Genomic DNA, 17,819 nt, shown 5'->3' with positions numbered 1-17,819 from the left:
CCGAAGTTTTGGAAATGCGCTCAAAGCGAAGCGTCTGACGCGGCTTGTCGCCACTTGTCACCGACATGATTGCGCCTGTTTTCGAAGGCGCACGAGTGGCTTCGCCGCACAGCCGAGGAGTGATGCGGGGAAGTACTGCGGCGCTGGCCGATTCGTAACACCGCCCTGCGTCGTGCAATTTAACAGAGCTGTCGTTCAGGCAGCGGTCACCCTTCTTTCTAATAATAAAAAAACCCGGTTCAACATGGTGTGAAATGTGGTGGAACAGTAGAGCTTTATGTTTTTAAGGGCAGAGCCCTTTAGGGGTTTGCCTTGTCGTCGTAGCTCGCTCTCTGGACCCAAGTAGAGTCACACGGCGTTCCGTCGTAGCGGCTGTCGTCGCGGTGTACCCCAGAGGCTTCGAAAGCCAAGCCGTTTATATAGTCATAAGTGTTCGAAACTCATGAACCGCTCGCGCTTGTCATACATCTTCCCGTTGTTTAGAGAAAAGAAAACTGTAGGCACATTTGAGGCCAAATATACGTAATTAACCGGCAGTGCCCACGTTCATTTAGTTAGGAGCGCTCGTTGGCTTGGTTTTTACGATAGTAAGCGAAAAAAAGTGGCAGCGCAACGGCGGCACGTGCGGGACGAAAAGCAAGCACAATAAGAACAGAACTCCCGCTGGCGCAGTATCAGGCAGGGGGCGAGCAAGCACTGCGAAGGTGGGAAATTTGAAATGCGTTGGACAAACCTCCGTTGAATTCATCAGGACAGGAGTGAGAGAGGGCGGGGACGAGCGTGATGGGTGGTAAGAGTGAGCGGATAACGGCGCCACAGGCCATTATGGCGAATCACTGCTCTGCACTTCCGTCAGCTTTCACATTGAGTGGAACGGCTATAATTTTTTGTGTCGGCTCGAATATAAACGGGGGCTCGCCCGAGAACAGTAGCGCCGTCGCCACGCAAATTCTACGTTTCGCACACACACACAAAAAAAAGAAAATCAGCAGCTAAACGTCAGCTGCGTGAGGCTCCCTCCCCTATCGGGAGGGAGAGGAACCGGCTTTTGCGAGACCACTACGCAATCTAGGGGTGGGTCCGGGAGCGTGCTCCTACCCCTACGTGCGGCACAGCAGATAAACGAAAAGTTAAAGACGTTCCACTCAATGTGAAAGCTGCAGGAAGTGCAGAGCAATGATTCGCCATAATGGATTGTAGCACCGTCTTCCGCTCACTACTACCACCCAATCCAATGCAATTCAAATTTCAAGCCTTCGCAGTGCTCGCGCGCCCCGTGCCGGAAACTGCGCCAGCGGGATTTCTGTTATTTTTAAGCTTACGTTTCCTCCCGCAAGTGCCGGCGTTGCACTGCCACTTTTTTTCGCGTACTGTCGTAAAAACCCACCGAAAGAGCGTTCCTAACTAAATGAATGGTGGCGCTGCCGGTTAATTGCGTATATTTTGTCTCAAATGTATCCACACTTTTCTTTGCGCGAAACAACTGGGAGATGTACGACAAGCGCCAGTGGTTCACGAGTTTTGAACGCTTATGACTACATAAACTGCTTGGCTTTCGAAGCATCTGGGTTACGCCGCGACGACAGCAGCTACGACGGGACGCCGTGGGGCTCTACTTAGGTCCAGCGAGCGAGCTACAACGACAAGGCGAGCCCCTAAAGTGCTTCGCAATTAGAAGGCATGACTTACAGCAGCTCTGCTGTTTAAACGCTTCCTACAGCTCCCGTGTCGTCTGGAACCTGCTTCGCCCTGGAATCGTGGGCCCGTGAAATGCGGATCACAAGAACAGTCTGTGCAAGCAACACAATGTGCAAGCGCTGTGCAAGCAACACAATGCGCAAGAAAGATGGTTTGGCATACTTGACCGCGCATTACGGTGCCTGCTTTTGTGGACCGAAATTCACGGGGCAAATATTCTAGGGCGAGGCATGTGCCAGACAGCGCGAGAGCCGTTAGAAGGATTTTTTTTATAACGAACGGCGACCAGTGCGTGCGCGACGCTTCTATTAAATTGCATGATGCATAGGGGGCATTGTTTAGTACACTGCTTTGAATGTTCTTGTTTGTGTGTTTTCCCGTACTAATTCTTGGGGGGTGGGTGAGGAGGTAGTGGATTCTGCATCCGAAAAGGCTGACATCAGTGGTTTTTCCCCTACTGCGCCTGAGCGTATTTGCACGATATATGTACGTGTGTTATCTATCAAATAAGCAGTTGAAAATCAGCGCTAATTGTCCTGTGTGTCTTCAACGTCACTGTCAACCTTCGCGGTGTAATCTGTTTCATAGCGGAGAATCAACGCGCCACAAAAACATGTTCTCCCGCATGCACACCCCAACTTTCTGGAGCACACCCTTCCTGTAAGGCAGCTTCCTTTACGGGCCAATTATGAAATACTTATCGGGATTTCTACACTTTCAGCGCACAGTTAGGACTGGAGGTTGATTTTTCTTTATGCGAAATGTTATGTTTAAATTAATGTTTAATCAGGTTCCTGTGAAATAAAACCGTTGTTCAAAACTGCTGCACCTGGCGTAAATGGCCCGATTAACGGTTTCCTTTTGAATACATTGCGCAGTTAAATAGGAGATACTGTTGAATTAAATACGGGGTCAAAAAGAATGTAAATTTAAATATACATAATAGCCCTTCGCGGCAAACTATTTGAAAATGGTATTTTAGTGTACAGGAAGAGTCAGTACAGAGTTTATTTCCAAACGTAACTTGACAAATTCAATGCGTCACACGAAGTAACAGATTCACTAGCCAGGTCTCACTCCTTGAGGGTATGCTATGCAGGACAGCGAAGGTGGGAACGATGCTGGTGCTGGTATTTTACGCCGTGGCTTCCAGTCTTGGAGTGGCGTTGATCTACTGGTTCCGCGACTGTGATCCCCTCCTCACGGGTGCGATCAGCTCATACGATCAAGTGAGAGTGAAAATTGATATACCTTGTTAAAGTATAGAAGAACAAACTGCCAGATATTGTTTGCCGCACGTTGAAAGCATTACCGCTTGTTTTTTTTTTTTTTTTCCTTTTCAGATAGTTCCGTACTACGTTAAAAAGAACCTGAATGAATTTCCTTGTTTCTCAGGATTGTTCCTTGCCGGAGTGGTGAGCGCGGCAACAAGGTACGCAAATGAAGGGCGGGTTATTTGGGGCCGCACAGTGTAGAATACTTCTCTGCACGCAATTCATACAAACGCATATCTCCGAGCACCATCAAAGCGGGAGAACTGCGAAAGAAAGCAGACGCGTCAGAATGACTGCAACCGACAAGTAAAGAGATAAATTTATCCAAGACAACAAAAATTATATCAGCGTCAGTGTGCAATTTTCTCCCTAGCGTCATCATTTTTATTCCCGTAAAAGATGTGAAGCACACAGAAAGAAAAAAAACTGAACCCAAAGGGAGAATTCGACGGCGTAATAAGGAATAATGGCGACATGTATTGCCTCTTGCTGGTGTTGACATAATCAAGGCTTCGGAGCACACAAGTGCAATGCGCAGTTTTGATGGGTGATGTTGAAATAATTTATAGCGCCCGCAGTGATATAAAAAATGTAGACTGCCTGAGCATGATTGCACATCTCTTGCCGGCACAGTGATGACGCCAAAGCAAATTAACCCCATTCCAGATTTTATGGCTCGGTTGTTACTCAGGCACGACAGAACGTGTTAGGACAACCGTCTGATTCTACGAGAGATCGAACATTCACCTACCCGTCACGGTGGCTGCCGTGGCTAGAGCGTTGTGTTGTGACCTCAAGGACGCGGGTGTGATCGCGGCCGCGGTGGTCATTTTCTGATGGAGGCAAAAAACAAAACAACATTCGTGTGTACAGCGTTCGGCACCAGTTAATGATCCTCAGTGGGTCTAAATTAATCCGGAGAATTCCGCTACGGCCCGCCTCATAGCTCAAATGCCGCTTCGAAGTGTAAAACCCCAAATTTTTGAAACATTCATCTATACTCGCATTTTAGTGAGCAAGCGCTAGATGGGTCAAAAAAAAAAAAAAAATCTCGGAGGTCTGTGCGCGTATCTAGAACGCATAGTGTTACGTACTGTCAAAGCAGCTGATACCAGACGATATTTGTTCATTAAATTTTATCTCGTCATCTTTGGACAACTTGTTTGTAACATCGCGTATTTCTTTACAGTACAATTTCTTCGCTGATCAATTCTCAAGCGGCAGTTATTTATGTTGACGTTGTATCAAGATATTTTAACGTGGATGAAAAGCACTCCGCCAACGTCACAAAAGGATTAGGTAAGCTATTTATGGCTAATTTATCTCAATCTAAAGCTTGCTCAACAGTGTAAGTCAAAAACGTCGCTGGGCATACAATTCGCACAACTTGACGCCCTATGGCCTGCACGCCGATGATGAGCTGTCTCATGGTTACCTAGATGAGTTATGTGCCACCATTCGGGCTGGCACAGATGCTGTTGGTCTTGTACTGTGACCTCACTATCTGAGCACCCAGTACTTACAAACGAACGTGTCCGGGCTGGAGCTCACAATCAACCTTCTCATGCGAAACTTTCGACTTCTGCCAGTCCTCTTCGTCGTAAACCCGGCCTCGTAGCGCGTACTCTCCGTTTATCTGCAGAATGACGGCAAGTCCACGCAGTGCTCACCCAGTTAGGAAACTCGCACACACAATGGCCTGGCTTCTGCGATTTCGCCAACCTCGGCGATAACACGACATCGGCTGTCTTGCTAACTCTTCAATCTAGCAAGGTAGCCTTCACGCCTTCCAATACATAATAGTGAGTTTTAGAATAGGGGGCCCCAACGCTCTGGGGTCCCTAAGCGTCTTGGGGCGCCGTACTGCGCATGCGCAGAACCCAAGCCGTCTTTGGAGTTTTGGGTTTGCGTTTAGCGCGCACGCTATTTTTCCGAAATAGCGGGCGCACTTAAAGCTGGCCCCAAGAGCAGCTTGCGTTCTAGCGTCGCTCTCGCAGCCAGCAAGACTGCCCGTGACCATGGCTGAAGCGAAACGTGCTGCTCGTTTCTCGATCCACCCGATCAACTAGGGCTATCGCTGAGCTGAATTTGTGGATTCCGTACGTCGCTCGCAAGAAATGGGTAAAGCAGACAATCGTGAAGCGTTTTCTGCCCTCAGAAACAGTCCACGCATACGCCGGCCGCGCCTGCCCGCTCGGCCCACTAAGCGGCTCGAATCGGCGCAGACCCCCAACAGCCTGTCGCCACTCTTCCAATCAATCTGATAGCGGAAAAAAAGTTACACATGCGAGAAAGTAGATGTTTGTGTGGCGAAAATTGTGCTAAGGATTGTTATCAGCGCTGATTTTAAAAGCGGCGATCAGATATCTCCCGCGATGATAAGCCTACTCTGAGCGGCCGAGGAGGTTCGGCTGTCCGACCGGGCATCGCGGCGCGCGGTGCGGCGAGCGGCCGAAGGAAGGCGCTACCTTCGCGGAAGCATCGAAACAGGCTACGGCAGATGTCTTGGTCACCGATCGGTCAAACAGCAATTATAGCGAAAATAAAGTTGCACATGCCAGAAAGGTTATGATAGTGTGGTGTAAAGTTGGGTTAGGGATTGTCATTCGCAGTTGCACGAATAGCAGCAATCAAATATCCGCCACGACGCTAAGCCTAAAGTTCCCTTCACCCGAGCCGACCCAAGCAGGGCAAGCCGGTAGCGGGCTCTTGGAGACGCCCTTCTTCTAAAACCCGTCGCGCACGAGTGCGTTGTGTTTGGGTTCCCCTAATTTCTCGGGGGCCCCAACGCCGGCTTCCCTATTCTAAGACTGTATTAGAAGAGGGAGATATTTAGGCAAAATAGCGGGCGCGCTCAACGCAAACCCAAACCTCAAGGATGGCTTGGGTTCTGCGCATGCGTAGTACGGCGCCCCGTGACTCTTAGGGACCCCAGAGCGTTGGGGCCGCCTATTTTAAAACTCCATATTAACGTATTCTCAGCTTTCCCTCCTCAAAGCCTGTTTCCTACTGCGTCACGTGTATCCCATTATTGAATGATAGCCCTACTAACGGGGTCTTTGATAAAAATGAGCAAATACGGGCTACCGTCTCCTTTGGCATTCTAACCTGGCGCGTGCGGCCATTTATGTCGCACAATAAAAGCGTCGCGATTGGTTCATCGGGGCCTGGTAATTTGTTTCTGTTCAACCAGTCACCCTGAGAGTGTGAGAAAATAAAATGTGTTGTTTATGTCCCACAACATGCTTGAATTTACTGATGCCGTAAGTGTTGGTTTCGCCACACGTGATCGCACAGCAGCCGCAACGTTTGTGTAGACGCACGCACATTCGAGCTCTTCCCATAAACTGACGCATACATGGTGATGGTCTGCCTCGGATCGAATGATGAAGGAGGGGGGGGGGGGGTGGCACAAACTCGTCGGCTCTTTTCTGGATGTCAGTACATTTGCGCCTCCGGGTAGCGTGTTCGAAGTGGGCTTGGTTGGTGTCGTGCCGAGGCAGTCATGAGGAACAAGTTTATCGGAGAAATAACAAACAACTTTATACTAGCATTTATATCGTTTTCGATCTAAATGAACAGGTAGCACGCTCCTGCGCGAACGAGAGAGATAGAGAGAAAGAGAAAGAGAAAGAGAGTGAACTTTATTAACAGAAGATTTCCCTAGTCTGGGCCTCCGGGTATGGAGCTGAGGGCCAACTCTGCCCGTTCATTCAGTCTGCTGTCGCTGGCCTTGAGAGCTTGAGTCGATCAGCCATACGTCCCACTTGGCGAAGGTGGCGTGAGGAATGGGCGGGAGAGCGGGATTCTGGGTGCAAGTGCGAAGTGTGTGATGCATTTCCGCGTATTCTTGCAGCACGGGTATTGTGGGGTACCCTCCATTTTTCGGAATTTGTGTATCATGCAAGGAGGGGGAGGAACGGGTTCTGTATTTGTCTTAGTATAACTTAATGCCGTCGTGTAAGCGTACTGTGAGGTGTCGGCGGAAACAGCTGTTTGAAAAGGCATGCCTCCCGAAGTGCTTCTCTTGCGTCAATATAAGCGGCTGCGTGAGAAGGCCATGGTCCTCGGATGACCATACGATGTTGCCCAGGTGTTGAGCTCGCAGGCGAGCGCATTAGCGCGCTCATTTCCAAGGGTGAATTCATGATTCAATAAACACGCCTGGGTCCGTCCCCGCTTTCCCTTTTTTTCCCGCTGTGATTAAGAACTCATCAATCAGGGAAATCTATGGCGCTGAAACTGACGCCTACACAGCCCCAGACACATGGACTCGAAGAGAGTGGGTCGAGTCGACTGGCGGATTCAGTTTATGTCGACCCCTCCGGCGTTTATATTGTTACGTGGCGACAAGGCAAAGATGACAGGAATGTTCGACGATGGTGCAGCGATGTATTTACATGGATTATCTATGTACAAGCGGCCATGAAAGAGCTCGCGTCCGCCCCATCCTCGTCGCCATCGGTGGTGGATGATTGCGCCATGAGGTATTGTCCACATATGTGTCTCGTTACAATATGAACCCCGTGCAAAGAATCGAGGTGAGGAGACTGGAGGGCTACCCGAAAAGGAGCTATGCAGCTCCTCGCGGCCCGCCGACTCAGCCCGGCGAGGGAGTCAACCCACCTCAGCCTGCAAGTCGAACCGAATCTGCCTGACGTCTTTTCGACTCTGCCCATCGGCTTATACATGGTGGTTCGAGTCGAAAAAAAACGGTTTTTCTCGACTCAACCTTCCGTCATCGAGTCCTTAGCCCCGTCTACATGGACACGAGGAGAGAGAGTTGAGTCGAGAAAAAAAAGTTCTTTTCGACTCGACCCATCCATGACGGGCTGAGTCGGCTCGACTTGCAGGCAAGGGGTAGGTTGACTTCCTCGTCGGACTGAGTAGGCGGACCGCGAGGAGCTGCATAGCTCCTTTTTTGGGTAGCCCTCCGGTCCCCTCACCTCGATTCCCTGGACAGGGTTTATATAAACGCGGGAGGGTTCGAGGTAAGCTGAATCCGCCAGTCGAGTCCGTGTATAAGTAGCCCCGTTTACATTGACCCGACGAGACCGTATTGAGTAAAAAGAAACATGTTTTTTGGACTCAACCCCTCCATGTATAAGCGGACGGGTTGGGTCGAAGAATCGTCGTGGCGAGTCCAGTCGACCTGGAGGCAGGGGGGGTAGGTTGACTCGTTTGTCGGGTTGAGTCGGCGGGCCGCGAGGAGCAGAATACCGCATTTGCGCGGTTCTAACGCGCCCCGAATTGTAAGGTGCGGGTAATTTCGCGCAAGAAAATTTCAAAAGGTAATTTGACACTAAATGCATCGCGCAGATGAAAAAGACATGAAACCACGTGCCTGGAAGACGGAGATTTTATTTGGCGTATGCAGCTGTGGAAGCCAAAAATGATTGTGCTTCATAAGATTGCTTGTCCAGCTGCTTCTGCAAATAAAGTTATAGCGGCGAACATTGAAGCTCTGCGATTTCAAGTGCCTTGATCTTCATAATTCTAGGCGTGACGGACTAATTGCAGCAGCACAAAAAAAATGTGCAACAGCTGACCAAGGTATGCGGAATGCCATTGCGGAAATACTGCGCCGAAATTTACTCACGTGGTGTTGACGGATTGTTTTTATTAGATTAAGTTGAATTTTGGGAGGACTTCGTGTCCGTTCACTAAGGCAATGCTGCTGGCCACTTTAAAGACTGTTTCGGTTTTGAGCCCGATTGTAACGCGCACAAAATTTAATGGCTTCCTTTTAGCAACAAAAAAGGGTGCACGTTAGAATCGTGAAAATACAGTAGCTCCTTTTCCGGGAACCTCTCCGCTCCCCTCATCTCGATTCTTTGCACGGGGTTCATATAAACGCGGGAGCGGTCGAGGTAGCTCAACCCACCAGTCGACTCGACCCTTTCTCGTCGAGTTCATGTATCCGGGGCTCATGTCTCATGTGCACGGGCCTACAGAGAGCGCAAGTTTCCCTCTTGCACAGCTGAACATCTGGTTGACCTCGGCAAGGCCCATCTAGTAATCCCATCTGGTAATCCCACCTTCGGTGGCTCATTGCAGTGCGGCGTCTACAGCGTCGTGAGACACGCCTTAACGGGCAGGGCGACAATGCGCGGTACGCCACTGAAGAAAAAGAAGACGCCGGTCGAGCTTTTTGTGACCTTGTCTTGTCGTTTCCGGTCATTAGGGCTGCATTCGGCCGCTGAGGGCTTGGGTGGCCAAAGTCGCCGAAATAGGCGTATGTCCAGCAGTAGCACGGATCGCCTCTGCGCTGTGTGCTATTGTAAACACGCTAGGTCGTTTCCCGTCTATTAGGGGGGCAGCCGGCTGACGACAGGGCTTGGATGGTTTATTTCGAAGAACGGCGAGGACGGATTTCCTCACAGTATAAAGATTAATCTGCTGCACCCGATCATTGAGCAGAAATAAACTCTTGCTCAAAGCATCATCTTCTGAGGTGTTCTATGCTGTTTGAAATATTGCGGCACTTGTTGGCGTTTTTTAGGGTAATAAAGCCAGCGATATCATGCTAAATTCTCACAGGTATACCATGTTTGGTACACAAACATTCCGGCCAAGTACTGTTCTAGTAAAATCAGTGCATCTGCCCCCCTTTACACTTTGTTTTATCTTTTAATTTTGGGATTACTATTCTTGTGACTGAATGTAACACACCGCGATCCCTTGTAGTCAGCGCCGAACGTACACACAAAGCACAAAAACGGGATTCGTTCAATCGACTGGCGCTGCAGTGTTCTCTGGATATGTTAACACGTGGTGCCCACTTTTCAAACGTCATCTGTGGGCTACAAAATAACCCTTTTATAAGGTTTTGCGCACCTCACATCGAGGGCAATGGCACATATTAGTTAGTAAATAACTTTGATAGAGACAAAAGCCTAAAAGACGCATTTAGGCTATCCTTTCCTGTAGGTGTCCGGTGCAATTGTTTGCCTCAATTAGGCTGACTCCAAATCTGCCAAGTTTTATTTCGCACATAGCGAGAGCGCAGGCCATCAACCTGCTTCGGTAAAAGCAGCTGGACCTACAAAATTACTGAAAATTACCCATACCTGCAAACTCAAAGGACGTGTCCAGCACATGGAAGTTTCTTTAACCATTGGCACACGCAGGTCACACGAACTTTTTACACGTACTGAATGAGCCTGTAGTCAGCTATATTTTTTGTATTGTTTAATTAAAGGGGCACTGACACAAAGTTTTGAAGGCGAGATAACTTCGGAGATAGATTGGTGGGAACACATATACATCATCTGCAAAATATCAGCGGCGAATACAGCCTAGAACATATTTAAAATCAATTTTAAAGTGTGCGAAACGCAACAGAGCAGCCAACAGAGGACCACGCGCAATCGACATCCCGAGGATATTGTGTAGATAAACAACATCCAAACACGTCACGAGTTTGTGTTTGCCGCTTCCGCACTGCCGGCGTTTTTCGCCGGCTCGCCCGGCTCGCCGCTCCAATCGGAGGGCCGGAGAGCGGAGCTTCTGTTCTCGGGAACGAACGACCCGATTGTTGGCGGCGGAGGCGCCGTGATTTCGTCAGCTTATCGGGCAGCTGGCCGCGACCAAAGTTCTACAGCGATTCCAGGCACTTTGTTTCTATTACTGTTTATTACCATTGGATGCGAAAACGCGCCGGAGGCACGAAAAGCCCACTGAGCTAGCCGCACGGTCGCTGTGCAGGCGGTGGCCACGGCCGCGAAGTGGCCCAGGCCGGCGCAGGTAGCTCGAGTGATAGATTGTTACCGCTGCACGAAATTGTCCCCAAGTCCCGACCATGGTGGCTTACATGAGAAAGGAGTTAATGATGCGACGGCGGGTTGCATTAAAAATTGGCATCTGCACCGCTTACGAGAGCGGCATTCGAATATCCGCCGCAGTGCTAAGCCGAACACATCTGTACGCGGACCTGTAGGCAGACCGGCCAGCTGCTCCCAGCGCGCGTCTTGCCACCCACCGTATCGAGCGTCGCGCGTCATTCTTTAGCCGCGGTAGCATTTGCACTCGCAGCGCCTGCGTCACATCCACGGTCGCTTTTTAATTAAGCGCCTCACGAGATCAGTACGTGGGGGCATTCGCAGAAACTGCCGTCGTTGCGGATTCGACAGTGCTACGGCGGCTCTGCTCTGTGATATGCCTCCGATGGTCACGTGGTCAGCTTTGTTCACACAAAATCCACAAAATCCATCGTTTCGCGGCACTCGCTGAAACCGAAACTGCGACTGGCCGCATTGAAAATGCCTCTAATTAAACAACCGTCGCACGCTGAAGCAAATGAGGTTTATACAGGTTATAAGTAGGTCACTAGCTACTAATCGCAACAAAAAAAACAAGATGCAAAATTTTTGTGTCAGTGCCCCTTAAAAAAATGCTTCACAAGCTGCATGTAATCAGGCTTCTCTCCTTTTTGGGAGCCTGAGTTTCTGCTTATTGGTAGGATCGCGGCCAGTATGTGGAAGTAAATGGCAGATAATGTGACACTTCCCGTTGTTTTGGGGTCCCGTAGGGTAGTATCCTTGCTTCCGTCTCCTGTGGCGCGGCGATTAAAATGTGCTTTGCTGCTAGTCACCACAGGTCGGCAGGGTCACTCACGAGTGCGCTCACAATCCCCCCACTCACCACTCACAAGTGAAGGGTGTGTGAGCCTGGCCATCGCTTTGGACTGGCGAGTGCGAGTGAGTGCGAGCGCCCCTCGCGGCGAGCCGTGCTCACCACTCGCGTGTGCGAGCGCCCCTTTCGGCGAGCCCCGCTCACCACTCGCGAGTGTGAGTTCCGGTGACCGAGAGCCCCGCTCACCACTCGTGAGTGTTCAACCCCAGTCACTACCCGCGAGTTCTGAGCTCACCTCACTACTTCCGACGGGCGTGTGCACTCGCGCTACTCACGCGATTTGCTGGAATTACCGGGGTGAGCGCCACTCTTGCGCTTCTACTCGCTTTTGGCTATTCTTCGAAAAACCACTCGCTGCGATGGTTGCTATTGGCGCGATTGCGTTTATCTTCGGGAATATGTGATCACTGCCCTCCTGCTATGGGGAACCGTGGAATTAAGTGTCCGGTGGGGTGTTGATTCAGGAATACGATTTGGATGGACTTCTGATGCCGTAATGCACTGATACTTTTCCGGGTCATGACTCAAGAAGAATCTGCTGCTCACACGTGCGAGTGGTGACGACGAGTGGTGAGCGCGAGCGACTCACAATCGACTCACAGCTTCCATTTACGACGTTTGTTTTGGTGTACCTCAAGAGGCCGGCTCACCTCCCGAAACTGAAGCTCCGCGCCTTAGTCTCACATGCGGCTAACGACATTTTGGCATCAAAAGGCAAGTCATTAACGCTCCCGTGAACGTTCACGCCACGGTGCAGACGTCCAACGCAAGGTCATTTTCGTCCCGGTTCAGTCGAAATGAAAATCTTCCAAAGTGAATTTTTAACGCCAATTCACTTTATCGCATAATTTTTGGGAACACCCAATACCTTCTCTGGTCATCCACTTCAGTAGGATGGACTCCATCCCATACTTTGTGTTCTTTTTGCTTGTAGAAACTTGTCAATTGAAAAGCGCTATTGTGGTGTAAAGGAGTGGGAAAAAAGATCCAGCCAAGTTGAAGGCTCGACTTCATCGGTGTTTTTTTTTTCCTGTAAAAAGTTTGCACGCTAAGTAATAATAGAAGTGCTCAAGTTGCTGAATTCCACCAACCTATGCGTATTCTGCACATTTGATAAACTAATATTTGCACTTGATTCGCCTTGTTGGTTTATTAGCTATTTGTAAACCCCCTTTCACAGCTTTTTCGTTTCAAAGAGGCAGAAAGAACCCCTGGTAAGCTCTGCTCACTAACTACTTACTTTAGCGTTTACTAACTACTTACTTTAACTTTAAGAAAAGCCTGACGGTTTGCTTAGTTTACTGGGGGGCAATGGAAACAGACATCTGTTGATTGAACAACAGCCTTTTACTGTGAAGCAGTATTTGTCTAACCCCCTCAGTTTTCATTCCTGTGAAGCGGATTTACTTGGCGCCTCTCCGGTGCTCTTCCTCGCCACCGCCGACCCGTATTTAACAACTGTTATTCCCCTCTCCCCCTCCGATGCATCTTTCACAAGTTTCCCAAACGGCTGATAATTACGCTAACACCGTTATAAGCAACTGCACTTTAGGTCGCATTGGGACGGATGAGTGTCTTTCGCTCCAAGGAATAATAATAGCGATTCAAGGAGAATCGCCACGAACAGTAGCGCAAATGATTGCACAAACAACACAAAGCCGCTACCCCAGAACATGCAGCGCGATTTACTTAATTTCAAACGCCATTTCGTCAATCGCCATTTCGGCGCCAGTTTCGAAGTGTGCGATACACCCTGTTTCGATAACGACTATAATCACAATCGGAAACGCTAAAGATTCGGACTTCGGACGGGAAGGAGGCGGCGCTTCGGGTTCTGGTCAAAGGATTCCCGCAAAGGACTTCCACCGTTGAATAGTTCATGGTGTTCGGAACCTGCGAGCCATGGGACGGCCACGAGTCGTTCGCTCCCGGAGGAACAGAGATAATTCCATGAACAAGGCCACGAACGCCGAAGCGAGAATTAACGTCGCCACGGAGAATCACGAATCGACCAGGAACAGGAAGCTGATCAAAGCGCTGAAGGTTCGGCCATAAAGGCGCCGCACAACGACGCAACACCGACGACGCCGCTTGAATGCGCCGTTACCACGCCGCCAGGCAGGACAACGCATCAAAGGTGCTCATTCAAAATTCAAACGCAATTTTTCGATCGCGATTTCGCGTCAGTTGCGAAGTGTGCGATAGACACCGGTTCGACAACAACGTCTACCAAATTCGAAACGTTTAAGTGCGCTGGCCGCAAACTTCCCTCAAAGCGCTTCCAATATTTAGGAGTTCACGGTGTGCGGAACGTGCAAGGAGTCCCTACTAAACAGTGTCATGTCCAAGTACGCGACAACCTTCGGCTACGTATTCCCGCCGCGCCCGTCTCATTTCCCTCGCCTGAACACAGTCCAGGAGCGCCTGATCGCACCCCGTTTGCCCTTTATGTGCATAAGGCGTCTTTCTCACGGCCACGGTTAGTACGGCTCCGAGGCCAGATAGTGACCATTCCCGTCGATGTGCAAGGAACCCTGCACTCCCTCCCTGGCCACATCTCGCACGACAGCGCGGTGGAGGTTCACATCAAGCGCCGACTCATACACAAGCGGACCTACAAGTCCCAAATTGCGAAGTCCGAAGTGCATGGATTGGGAGAGGATAGAGGAGGGAGGCACGCGCACACGCAGTTATTGGCCGCGAAGCCCACCACTGCCGGGAGAGGCCGGCGCTGCGATCGTTTTGACGTCACTTGTAGGATCACCGTTCCTATCTTGCTGCGTAGTTGGCTTGCAGGGTGTGGCACTTCGCTTGGGAAGTGCGTTCTAAAAGTATTTTCGTGTTAATTTCCGTCATTTGAAGTTAATTCTCAGTGCGTCAAGCGTAGTTTGACCTCACGGGGACTTATTAACCGTATTAAATGTGGTACATTATCCGCAAACAACATGAGCGTGGTGGTGTGTGACGTATGCGACCGAAGCGTAAGCAGCGGCTTGTTTCTCCGATCAACAATGTGGACTGCGACGATTGCCAAGTTAAATTTCTAGATTACAAATCGTGAAGCGTTTACTGCTCGCAGAAGCACACGCACCCGCCGTGCCTGCCCGCACGGCCGACGGTGCGGCTCCAACCGACGCAGATCGCGGGAGCAACAAATAGCTTGTCGCCGCTCTTTAAAATCACACAAGTTGTGGAAAAGAAGTTCCAGATTGGTGAAAGTGGGTGTTAGTGTGATGAAAAATTATGTTAGGTAGTGTCATCAGCTGTGGTTTACAAAGCGATGCTCAAATATCTGCCGCGATTTACGCCGACCGGCCGCGGAGGTCGGTCCCAGCGGCGCAGGCCGAACGCGCGCTGTTGAGTCGCCGAAGGGTGGCGATATCTGCGCGCAAGTATCGGCCGAGGCCGTGGCAGGCATCTTGATCATACGAGAAGGGGGGTGACAGTGCGGTGAAAAGTTGTGTTAGGGACTGTCATTCGCAACTGTAATGATAGCGGCGATGAAATATCTGCCGCGACGCTAAGCATAAAGATCCCAACATTCGATTACGTGCATCCGAAGCCGGCTGCGAACTGTTGGAGAAGACCATCCCGTCGCGCGCTCGCGTGTTGCATTTGGTTTTCTCTAACTTCTTTGGGGCCCCCAACGCTCGGTTCTCCTATTCGAAAACTCCCCAGTACCCCAAATCATTGCCGACGTGTTTCGCCTCGTACACAGCCTCGCCTTCTGTGAGCAGCCGTGAGTTTCGAAATTGATGCTTGAGAAAGGCCGGCTCACTGTAAACAGACAAAAGCTCACGTTGCAATTATAAGTTCCCACGCCGAGGTCCTCATGAAAACTAAATATAGCCTTGTCTAAACCCGCTCGAAGGCTTTAAAAACTCGCGTTCATACCCTTTATACATTGTGGACAAGTTGTCGCGAAAAGTAAACAATCAGCCGTGCAGAGTACAGGCTACGGCAGTGATCGTTAATCAAATTCGGGCATAACTAAAAAAACATTGTTGGGGAAATAGACACTTATTAAGCCAAACTGCAGACCATAACAACAGTTTTAAGCACGTGCGGCGAAGCAATCCGATCACCGTTCTCGCGTCGTCATCTGTTTACCAGGCAATGCGAGCAGTACGCGGTGTTTCTGTGTGCAAGTTGTTGTACAAGGTGCTTCCTGCAAGGTGTCTCCTTGCACACAAAGTCTCGTACATGTCCCGTTCATGATGAATTTACAGCGCCCTTTTCTCGGCGTCAGTTGCATCGTCCTTGGCGTTAGCTGGCTGCCTACGAGCTGTGAGTCGCGATGGTAGCAAATGAACGCGGCGGTGTCGCCGGGAATAAGCGAGTCGCTGATTGCTTGCCCGGATTATTCGGTCTGCAGACAACTTTTTTTGGGTAATTTGCATCAAATCCACAAGGAGGGGGGAGGCGGTGGCCACAACAAAAAAGCACGCTTCCGCATACGCACAGGAAATGTGTTGTAGCAGACGACAACACGACCCGGCGTCCAACAAGTGACGTCACTCGTAGGTGGCACCAAGGTATGTCCTCGAGGCCATGAACATGCCCTTATTGCCCTTACTGATGATATGTCTGTTGTGCTGGCGGGAGGTTCAAACGAGGCGTTCAAACGACCCAATGCGACCTGCACGGTGTCCTCAGCGGTCGAGCGTGTTAGGTTGGTGTGTTACGCAGACATAATATGTCTAATGCGCGGGACGGAAGCAGACAGCTCCATGTTTGTCCTCTAGAATAACTCTGGTCCTTTCAAGTTGCATTCAGCTAACTGGCTTGGAATTATGCTCAATAGCAAACTGCAAACAAACGTGTTTTGTTTGATGCAGTCCGTGGGCTGCGTCCAGCTCCGCAGGTCATCCTGCTTCGCGGAGTTGAAGGGCGCTAATCTTTTTTGCGTACTTTCAGTCATCAAATACTATGCCTGCGTACAATCTGCCCGGTCAACTCGGAAGGTGTGTGTGTGGCACGCCGTGTAATTGTTGTTGTCCTGTTGTGTCCATTTGTTTCTTCTGTTGAATTAGTGGGATGATCCACAGAAGTGACCACTGGACCCTTAAGTTTATCTTTGAATGGGTGTGTAAAGGTTGGGCGCTGTAACACTGCGTAGCAGTACACAGCACACTACAAATATTCAAAGCCCGAGGAATGCTATAAATAAATTTTATGCGAGCTTGCTTGGCTGCTTACAATCAGAGTACCTATAAAAACAACCACATTCTGAAAAACACTGATCAGCCATTCGAAATATAAAACACAACTTTACCACCCCCCCCACACACACGCACACACACACCCACCCACTTACACCCCCTCCCCCAACACACACACACACACACACGCGTACGCACACACACACACACCACACACACACACACGCACACACACACACACGCCCACAAACACGCACACGCACACGCACACGAGGGCAGCAGCGGAAGGAGCCGGAACCCTTAAAAATAAATTTCAGGACGCAACTTTTATGCTTTCAGTTCGTGATGTGGAATAACGGCGCCGTCTATCAATATATGCGAAGTGCACTAAGCGAAGCTAATTGTTTTAAACTGTGGAACATAAATTATTGGAATGATCTGTTTATGAAGAATTAAGATGCCGTTTGCAACAAAATTTCTTTGCCTCCAATCTGGACCATTAACACTGATACTGGTACTTCAACCGTACTTGTACCATTTGCCTCTCCCTCTGCTCAGCGCAAAGCGCTGTCCGCATTATTCGAATTTCTCGAGGACATTGGTGTATCTATAACATTGTAGCGTTCTTTTCATCGCAAGAAACTTTTAACTCAATGCCCTGAAGCAGGGCTGTATTTTATGTTTATTTTGTTGTCATTATTATTTATATTTCCTCTGATCTTATTCGTAAGTACACCGATGGCCTTTTTCTCCTCTCCTCCTTTCCCGGCAGAGTAGCATGTCGGCGAACTCATGTCGGCAAACCCCGCTGTGGTTTCCTCTTTAATTAAAGAGTTTCTCTCTCTCTCTCTCCAAACATACAGACTGTCATTTTACGCTTATTCAACAAACCTGCGCAATACGTACACACAGGTTCATATTCTCGGGCACGTTTCAGCTCTTGGTGAGCTGTGTAATCGACGCTGCATTTTTGAAGCTGTTTCGGGCTCCCGTGCGCTCTTGAATGTGGTGCTGTTTTATTCATCGTCATCATCATTTATTTGCCCTTAAG

At 49.7% G+C, this 17,819-nt stretch overlaps 1 protein-coding gene across 1 annotated transcript in view; it reads left to right on the top strand.

Annotated features, from left to right (window-relative positions):
* LOC144170557 (sodium-coupled monocarboxylate transporter 1-like) overlaps positions 1 to 17,819 on the top strand; it is a 91,883-nt gene that overhangs the window by 50,700 nt on the left and 23,364 nt on the right. Inside the window, exons 7-9 of the mRNA XM_077700426.1 lie at positions 2,798 to 2,927; positions 3,042 to 3,130; positions 4,162 to 4,271. Coding sequence (XP_077556552.1) covers positions 2,798 to 2,927; positions 3,042 to 3,130; positions 4,162 to 4,271 — 329 coding nt within the window. The remainder of the gene's footprint in view (positions 1 to 2,797; positions 2,928 to 3,041; positions 3,131 to 4,161; positions 4,272 to 17,819) is intronic.

Source organism: Haemaphysalis longicornis, unplaced genomic scaffold (genome assembly GCF_048455015.1).
Source record: "Haemaphysalis longicornis isolate Haplotype H1 unplaced genomic scaffold, Haemaphysalis longicornis Haplotype H1 scaffold_1, whole genome shotgun sequence".
Lineage (NCBI taxonomy): Eukaryota > Metazoa > Arthropoda > Arachnida > Ixodida > Ixodidae > Haemaphysalis > Haemaphysalis longicornis.
The sequence above is the reverse complement of the archived record's forward strand: the minus strand, read 5'-3'. Positions and strand labels throughout refer to the sequence as shown.